The sequence below is a fragment of the Ictalurus furcatus genome, chromosome 25, assembly GCF_023375685.1.
Source record: "Ictalurus furcatus strain D&B chromosome 25, Billie_1.0, whole genome shotgun sequence".
NCBI lineage: Eukaryota > Metazoa > Chordata > Actinopteri > Siluriformes > Ictaluridae > Ictalurus > Ictalurus furcatus.
Window position 1 is genome coordinate 11497344 of NC_071279.1, and position 9798 is coordinate 11507141.

Below are 9798 nucleotides of genomic sequence, written 5' to 3' on the forward strand. Positions count from 1 at the left end.
ATAAGTTATTTCGATAGTTCGTGTTTTACTCACGCTTAACGTTTAAAAAAAAACATAAAAGGTTTATTCTGGTACAGTGGTGTGCACTACCAGCAGAGGGCGATAGTGTTGTAGTGGGAACAGCAGAGCTAAATCATTCAGTACTGCACAGTAAAGCATCATTATACTGTACACATGTTCAGCTTTGGTACAGGAAAGGTGTACATTAAAGGACTTGTGTCTGACAGAGGACAAATATAATGATAGGGTTATGTTTGTTTATATATATATATATATATATATATATGTGTGTGTGTGTGTGTGTGTGTGTGTATATACAAAATACATTTGGGTTTGAGATCAAAAGATGGATATGGGACAAGACTATGTTTTTGGCAAACTCAGATCTGGCCTTCCTGTTTTTGAGGCGTACCAATGGTTTACATCATATGGTAAACCCTCTGTGTTTACTCTGGCAAAGTTTGAGGTAAACGTATACTGTACATAGCTCATGCCAGAGCATAAATATAATGTATGCTCCCCAAAACCCACAAAAATATTGTCAATAGACTATAATATGTTGAACTGAAAATGTAGGTCATGTTGCAATACCAGTTGCATACATAAGTTACAGAGTTTACAAAAGGCTTTAAATTGACCTAACCCAATAGTGTAGTCCATTATATGAATGATGTTAAAATTTAAATAATGCATTTACTAGAGCATGTTTAGGAATACATGACTGTTTTGACCTTGGGGGACATTTGGCTGGTCTCCATAAGGAAAATTTATTTATTTTCTTTCTTTCAAAAATGCACCTTGTATAGATTAAAAGTGTGTTTGTGTGCTCACAGGTCTCAACATAAGTATGTTTGAGTGTGAAGCAGACTAGCAGATACTACTGTGTTAGTGAGTGTTATTTGTGTCTTTGGAGTTGCTTGAGAATATTTCTCTGATGCTCAGCTCTCTCTCACACAAAGGATGTCCTCTGTATCGTATGTATCGGGCTTTGCGTGCCTCTGCCAGTGCTTGCACAAAATTAGGCAGTGTGTGAACCATCCTCAACTGGCCATCAGAAGCGTGGGTGTCAGAGAGGGGAGAAAGAGGAGTAGAGTAGGGTATTGTTACTGTCATCTCCTCTTCTTTTTCTGTATAACTTGCTACTATTTGATCATTTTCTCTTTGACTGTCTTTTGAACTAAATCCACGTGTTTCCAGTGCTGACCTCAATCCCTCCCTCCCTCTAGCCCTGTGTTTCTTATTCTGTCCATCCCTATCTCCAGCCTTGTTCTCTCTCTCTGGGTTGGCTGGAGGAAGCATGCTGCTTGGGGGCCGTGGTTTGAGGTCTGGCAGACATACAGGCATTGTAGCGTTATCAGCCCTGTTTTCACCACTGCTGAGAAAGTCCTGAACGCGAGCCTGCAGGGAGCAGATGGACTGTGGCTTCCCAGACCTACAGAGATAAAGGAATAAAAGCAGGATTGGAGCTAGTTCTTTGTCATTACTGAAACAGTAACTACTCAACTGTACAGAAAAACTTTCTGAAGTAAAGCCAGTAGAAACATTAAATAATTGCCTCTAGGAAGTGAGTTCTTGAATTGCATCATCCTGTATGCAAAACTGTAAAAGGAGAACTTCTGTAATAAACTGATGAAATCCATGATTGACACTTATAATCGCTGCAAGTACGTGTATTTGTCCTTGGTGCTTTTCAAGCATCTGGAGCTGCTGATCCTCTTTCACTGTTACACTCATTCCTTTCAGCCTCAACGCCACTTTTCGTTGCCATTTTGAGAACATGATGGTTAGGTTTTGGGAGTCGTCTAGCTAAAGATTTCTAAACCATTCATCTGTCGGCCTACTTATAATTGAGTGCCAATCAAACTTGGCATCATGTATGAGTAGAATCTGAAATGAAGAAATATTAGATAACAGGTGCTTCCAAAAGACTTACAGGGTTCTTTCAGAAGTCTGCCTCAGCTGTCTTTAGCTAACTCGAACCCAACCACAAGAGTCTCTACAGCTGGCAATCTACCGCCTCAAACACTGTTACTCATGAACCTTGAGTAGAAATATTCTCTAGCTCTGGAGGCGATTTGGCAAAGATAGCATGTTCCAGAAATGTTGATGTTCGAGTAGCATCCTTGGAGTTCTGAGTATTGGCAGGCAGATTTCAGAGCTTGTAGAGCTTATTTTATTTCATTTCTGTTGATCCATTGGCCATGAAATATTTGCGCAATGTAAAGGCCAAACGGTGTTTTCAGATAGCAGAAAAAGGGTGCAATTTGTGGGTACAACAACACACACAAAAGTCAAACTTTCTATTATTAAAGATTTGCAGAGAGGAATGAACAGAAAAACATGAAAATATGTACTGTATTTTTTCAAGCATCGTGAATTTAGGTCCAGGATATCGTGAAACTGAAGTATCTAGAAGAAAAAAAAAAACTAATTTGAAAAAACATGCTGAAATTTGCAGCATGGTTTATAACAAACACTGAAAGGAAATGGTCTGCATTGGTACTGTACATGTTCCTGATAGGAAGGTTGTGCACCAGTGCTGCGCCTACAGTATAATACAACTGAAAAATGAAAATATTCCACTTAAAATGTAGCAGCCTGATTCTGTGCTACCTGATTCGATCGCAATGACTCCAGGCTGCACTTCTGCTCCCTCTGCAGCATCCACAGGCCTGCAGTCATCAGATCAATGAGCCTGACACAGTTAGCAGATCAGGATCATTGTTGGAACAAGTCCTCAATGTCATCATCATTAGCTACAGCAAGTCAAGTACCAAACGAGTGAGTTAACAACATGCTCATTATGCTGCCACTAAACTGGTTTCACTCTGACCCTGTTTGCATCTTACATTTACATTTATTCATTTAGCAGACCCTTTTATCCAAAGCGACTTACAAATGAGGAAATACAAGCAAAGCGATATGTCAAGCGGAAAACAATACAAGTAGTGCTATCAAACAAGATTTATACTTGAGTTCTAGTGAAGCAAAGTGCACAGAGTAGAGGTGTAAGAGCCAGAGTAAGGGGTTTTTTGTTTGTTTGTTTGTTTGTTTTTTAAATAATGTGGGGTTGGCATTTTAGGGGTTAGTTACATGCTCATGGAAGAGGTGGGTCTTTAGCTGTTTTTTGAAGATAGTGACAGATTCTGCGGTCCGGCTTGAGGTTGGAAGTTCATTCCACCACTGAGGGACAGTTAGTGTGAAGGTTCTGGAAAGCGACCTTGAGCCACGCTGAGTAGGTAGTACTAAGCGTCGGTCGTTAACTGATCGCAGATTGCATGAGGGAACGTAAGCCTTTAGGAGAGGAATATCTTGATTTCCAACCACAAAAATAAATCGTGTGCAAGTTACTGAAACAGTACAAGATGAATGGAAATATCTTTTCGCTTCTGCTTTTTTTAAACTGATCATTTAACTGACACAGCATGGAATAAACATTAGGACTAATCATTTAGTCAGCCTGGTTCTTTTTTGCATCCTGCTTAAAGCCTGCAACACGCTATACTGTACTATAGCTGGCTGTAATTCCGCAGGAGTTTGCTTATGACTGCGTAGTCATGAAAGAACGCTTGTTTGGATTAAGGGGTGCGCATGATTATTGGAATACCTGGTTAGCCTTTTGAGGCACCGTTATTTGAATACTGAAATCACTATACATGTACACATTGTGCCCTACATCCACATGAGAAAATACGAAAAAGAAAAGGGACGTCTCCGTCAGTGAACAGTTGATCATTTCAACAACATAAACATTTTGTTAAGTATAATGAATTTCCTGGTTATGCAATCAGCACTTTTTGACTATGTAGTACAAAGTTATAGAAGAGAAATGATTTATAATCTCACTCTTCGGTGTCACCCAGATGAATATGGGTTCCGGTTTGAGTCTGGTTCCTCTCAAGGTTTCTTCTTCATATCGTCTCAGGGAGTTTTAACTTTTCACCATCGCCTCTGGCTTGCTCATTAGGGATAACGAGTCTTTATTTATCACATATACATATGCACAGTGAAATTATTTTCTTCGTATACCCCAGCATGTCAGGAAGTTGGGGTCAGAGTGCAGGGTCAGCCATGATACATTGCCCCTGGAGCAGAGAGGGTTAAGGGTCTTGTTCAAAGGCCCAACAGTGGCAGCTTGGCAGTGCTGGGGGTTGAACCCCCGACCTTCTGATCAGTAACCCAGATCCTTAACCGCCAAGCCACCACTGCCCCAGGATAATTTTTAAATAAAAAATTATTTTTTAAAATAAATTGAATAGTCTGAATTTATATAGCTCTGTAAAGCTGCTGTGTGACAATGTCCATTGTTAAAAGCGCTATACAAATCAAATCAAATTGAATTTTAAAACACTATCAAAGTGTGTATCAGGACTAAAAAAAAAGTCTGCATGTCCCACATTAAAGATTTACATTTACATTTATGGCATTTAGCAGATGCTTTTATTCAGAGCACCTTTCCCACTCTAAGCAGTTAAACGAATATCCGTTCATTTACTCTTACGTAAGGCACATATCTATGTGGAATAAGTGTGTAAAAGAGGACGAGTGAATTGCGGATGAAAAGATGTGAGAGAATATGAAGGAAAGGACAGACCAAGGAAAATAAAGGGGGAGGAAATGATGAGAGAATGATGAATGATAAGAGCTAAAGAGGAGTAGAGTTGACAGATAGAGAACCTGATGTGTTTTGTGTTTTGCTAGCAAAGGAGGGCAGGGAAGGGAGGGAGGAAGCTGAAATGATGTGAGATGCAGAAACATAACTTGGGAAGAGGTGCTGAGATGGTCCCATAAGCCCTCTGATTAATTGGCATAGAGAGGAGAAACTGCCAGGATGGCCTCAAGTCCACAAAGAGAGAGAGAGAGAGAGAGAGAGAGAGAGAGAGAGAGAGTGAGTGAAAGTAAGTTAGAGATAGAGAAATAAGTAGAAAAAGGAGGTAATTTAGGTTGTATTACAATTACAAGAAGGTGCAGAATGATCTGGTGTGCAAAGGTGAACGTATTCTGAAATTCCTTGACCTTTCTTTTCTTTTTGTTTGTCTCTCCATGGCTTTGCATGCGTTCACCTTGTAATGTTTTCCTCTCAGTGATTGTTTCCTTCTGTGTGTGTGTGTGTGTGTGTGTGTGTGTGTGTGCGTGGTGTCTCATTATTAAATTCAGCAGTGCAAATATCCAAGGAAATCCCAGCAATTGCAATGAACACATTTGTACGTTTATACTCCCACACACTCAGACACACACACACAACTCTCATCTTAATAACTAGAGCAGGAGATATAATTTAACCACGACACACAGCCACATAGCACAAAGCAAATCACACACACCTTACACACAAAGGTGCTTGCATCCTCCCACTCATAACACAGCACACCATCACCTGCCTGTACTGCCTGCAATTGCCTAAAAGTGGCATTATACTGTAGCTATTAGGGTCTTCTTATTCCCCACACACACACACACACACACACACACACACACACACACATACACACACACAAAGCCAGCAACCTTTCAAACCACTTCAAACCAACTGTATTTTTATATAACAGTACGCCAAATAGTGCTTCTATCTGCGGGTGCTCTTAGTACTCCACAATAAGCACGTTGTAGCTGTGAACTATCAGTGGAATAAATGCATGTGCATCGTATCTACTTATTTTTACTAAACAGTTTAGTCTTTTTAGCTTATCTGTTGCTTGACCTCGTTTGTTCTTAATAAGATTTGTGGTTATGTTACAGGATAAATCTGTAATATGTAGTCATGAATATGTTACACATCCATCTTCCATAACGCTTATCCTACACAGGGTCACGGGGTAGTCTGGAGCCTATCCCAGGGAACTCGGGGCACAAGGTGGGGGACGCCCTGAACGAGGTGCTAACCCATTGCAGGGCACAATCACACACACATTACGAACAATTTGGAAATACCACTCAGCCTACAACACATGTGTTTAGACTGGGGAAGGAAACCAGAGTACCTGGAGAAAACCCCTGAAGCACAGAAGAACATGCAAGCTCCGGACACACAGGGTGGAGGCAGGATTCGAACCCCAACCCCAGAGGTGTGAGACAAATGCGCTACTCACTAAGCCACTGAATAATTAATTAATTGAGTGGGAGAAAACCCACTCAAATGTGAGGAGAGCATGTGAAACTCTACACAGACAGCAACCTGAGCTCAGGATTGAACTGGGGACTCTGAAGGCCGCAACACTCCCTGCTGCACCACTGTTATATGTAAATGTGTGTTTTAATATATAAAGATAGTTTTACCTAATCATACATGAAGCGTATGCTTTATGATTTGATGGATTCTTGAATTCTTTCTAGTACTTAGGGTGTATAAGTAATGGATATACTGATGATGAAATGTCCTGTTTCTCTGGAAAGTTTGTGTACTGCACATAACTTTCACTACATCCACTATCTGTACTAAAGTACACTGCAGTATCCTATATTATATTATACATCCATCCATCCATTTTCTGTACCGCTTATCCTACACAGGGTTGCGGGGGAGACTGGAGCCTATCCCAGGGTATTGGGATACATACACGAGGCATGGGAAACCCTGGACATGGTGCCGACTCATCGCAGGGCACAATCACACACATTCACACACTACAGACAATTTGGAAATGCCAATCATTATATTGAGTCATTTTTAGACTGGAGAAATCCTTATAAGTTGCATTTTCAGTTGAATTTGAGGACACACCAAGCATTCGTTGTGTCAAACTATTTCAATAGCTTTTGTCTGATTTGTTCATTGCAAACAGCTGAAAGTGTGTCAATTTTGACAATAAACCTGATTTGCAATGGGGGTTAAATCATTCTGATTGCAACTGTATATTATATCTGAAACATGTAGAATTTTATGATGTCTGTAGCAAAGCAATGAATTTTTTCTTAAATGTGAGATACAGCTGAATTTAACGGAATAGATCTCTCCATAGATTTGTATTAGCCTACAACTGAATCCTGGCCCCACAGTAACTAAATATATCTAGTTTGTGGTTTGTATTATTCTATGTGCATGGTGTTAACCATATGTACCGACCATACAATCACACAAATACAGCTTTCCAGCTATATCTACAATCTACATAACCTAAATTTCTCTGTAGTTTTACAGAGTAAAAATAATTTTACCTATACCATTTTACTTAATGTTCTGATCAGGCTTTGATCATTTTTTCATTAGTTTGTTATATAACCAGCTGGAGTTTGATGAATACAAAGTGGGCAGCCAACATCACACCAAGCACAGGATACATCTCATTTTGATTTTGAAGTTGTAGTCAAAACTGCTACTGCTTCATTTTCAACATTCCCTTTGAAGAAGTTTTGCATCAAGAGTGACCGTAGGAGTTAACATTCTTCCCTACCTCTCTGGAAATGAACACTTCTAAACCATGGTAACCTCAGCTCTTCCTGACATTATGTACCCTGACTTCATTATGGGCACAAATTACAACTGACCTTACAAACATGTCAAGCACAGCTTGCAAAAATGAATGTTCAAACAGCTTTTTGGGAACTTGTTTAATTTAAACGATCTATAAGAACTTTTACTTTTTTACATCATACTAAATCAATCTTCAATATTTCTGGAGAGGTAGGAGACCATGAGAGGGAACACAAGGAATGTCATAAGGATTTGAGGACAAATGACACTTTTTGTCACCTTTCACCTATTTGAAATGCAATAAATCTGACAGCGTTGCTCACTTAGGTCTGAATGTTATCCTAAAAGTGAGATATTCTGATCTTTTTTAAGGACAATATACAAGTCTCAATGAAGATGAAGACAAATTCTATTTTGGATTACAGAAAATGTAACATATGTCATATTTTTAAGTATTATTAGGTGACCAATAGGTAAAACTTTATTTCACTACATGTTTTATATTTGAAAATATATTTTCAATCATACCATATACACTATATTGCCAAAAGTATGGACACCTGTCCATCACATCCATATGAGGTTCTTCCCCAAACAGTTGCCACAAAGTTGGACGCAAATAGTTGTATATGATGTCTTTGTATAGTACTGTAGTATTACAATTTCACTTCACTGGAACTAAGAGGCCCAAACCTGTTCCAGCATGACAATGCCCCTGTGCACAAAGCGAGGTTCATGAAGACATGGTTTGAAGACAAGGTTGGACTGGAAGAACTCGGGTGTCCTCCACAGAGCCCTTGACCTCAACCCCACTGAACACCTTTGGGATGAACTGTACCCCAGACCTCCTCACCCCAGACCCCAGACCAACATCAGTGCCTGATTTCACTAACGCTCTTGTAGCTGAATGATCAAAAATCCCCACAGCCACGTCCCAAAATCTAGTGGAAAGCCTTCCCAGAAGAGTGGAGGATATTATAACAGCAAAGGGGAATAAATCTGGAATCTTATATTCAAAAAGCACATATGGGCATGTTGGTCAGGCGTCCACAAACTTTTAGCCACTTCGTGTATATTTTATATGTGCTATTAAATAGATGCCATTCCTATGGCATTGCTAATCTTAAAGGTTTCAAAGCAGCAATGTGTTACCATGTGTGCACACATTTAAAGTCTTACAGGGGAAAAATAGGAAATTAAAACTGCTGTCCTCACCTATGCCTGTTTGTCTCCCTGTCTGCAGGTGGGATTATGGGTAAACGAGTCTTGCTATAGGACACAGCAGGGTGGGTGAGATCATGATTGGAGGGTCGTGATCCCACAGAGTTTAAGCCTCTCCACCGGTTACCTGAATCCAAGTTAAAAAATGGACATGTGAGATTTAGAGAATTGCTGCCCTCAAAACACAATATAGAAAACACTCTAAACATTCACTTACACACCTGTGTTAAGGGCGATGAGATGGCGGTGTAGTCCGTGTTGCTCTCGGGTCAGCGTGTTCAGGTGGTAGCGTTTGGCCTCATCGAGCCGTTGTATCCCATGAGCCAGCCTGGCTTCAGCCCTCCTCTCCTCTCTCTTCAGGGCCTCGCTTGGCCACACTAACCAGTCTGTACGACGCATGCTTTACCAACACAGACACACACACACATACACACACACACACACACACACACACACACACACACACACACTTATCATAGCTACAAGAATATGACTATAAAGTGAACCTGAACCAGAGTGACCTATTCAACAATAATTGTCTTTATTGTTTAACCTTTTGATCTTTTGTTCAAAAAATTAACTATAATATTTGTAGGTGGTAAAGTATGTGTGCTCACAGCTTTGTTAATATTTGTTGATAGAAACATGACGAGAAGGACTGGCATGTTTCAGCTTGTAGTGTTTCCAAGCTCTCGAACCTTTGTCTTGTCTATGACCAGGGCTATGAACTCAGCTGTTGCACTAAGACCTGCTTCTTTCTCTACACATCAGTTCATCTTGTTCTCATGTGTGGTTCTTCTGAGTTCTTCTCCTGAGAGCTAATGGTTTGGCTACCTAGTATTTGTGTGTAATAAGTGCTTCAGACCCCAATAGCCATTATGGTTTTTTCTTTATTCTCAGATTTATGCTACATTATGAAAATGTCCATGAAATGCTCATTCTCTTTCACTACTAATGGTTTTTTATATCAGCAACATCCATTCATCTATTCATCAACCCATTCAGTCAATCCAATCAATTTATCCCTACAACTCAATGGGCTTTCTCTTGTTATGATGAAGTCAGTTCACTATATTACATTAGATTACATTAGATTACATTAAAAACCATCATGATTTCTTTGTCTAGCTCTCTACATTTGGCCTACGATAAAAGTCGCATTTGCA

The 9798-nt window shown here is 39.9% G+C and overlaps 1 protein-coding gene across 1 annotated transcript; it reads right to left on the minus strand.

The window, feature by feature from the left end:
- Positions 1–724: 724 nt before the first annotated feature.
- LOC128601594 (coiled-coil domain-containing protein 190) lies at positions 725–9265 on the minus strand. The gene is made up of 3 exons (XM_053614899.1): positions 8854–9265; positions 8627–8759; positions 725–1432 (listed from the first exon to the last, which is right to left on the minus strand). The coding sequence occupies exons 1-3, from the start codon at positions 9029–9031 to the stop codon at positions 886–888; spliced, it is 858 nt and encodes a 285-aa protein (XP_053470874.1). The 5' UTR covers positions 9032–9265; the 3' UTR covers positions 725–885.
- Between the last annotated feature and the right edge of the window lie 533 nt (positions 9266–9798).

Coding starts and splice junctions, on each gene's coding strand:
- LOC128601594 (XM_053614899.1), bottom strand. CDS start 9,031: ATGCGTCGTACAGACTGGTTAGTGTGGCCAAGCGAGGCCCTGAAGAGA. Junction 8,760..8,853: donor TCTCATCGCCCTTAACACAG/GTGTGTAAGTGA, acceptor ACTTGGATTCAG/GTAACCGGTGGAGAGGCTTA. Junction 1,433..8,626: donor AGGGAGACAAACAGGCATAG/GTGAGGACAGCA, acceptor TTATCTCTGTAG/GTCTGGGAAGCCACAGTCCA.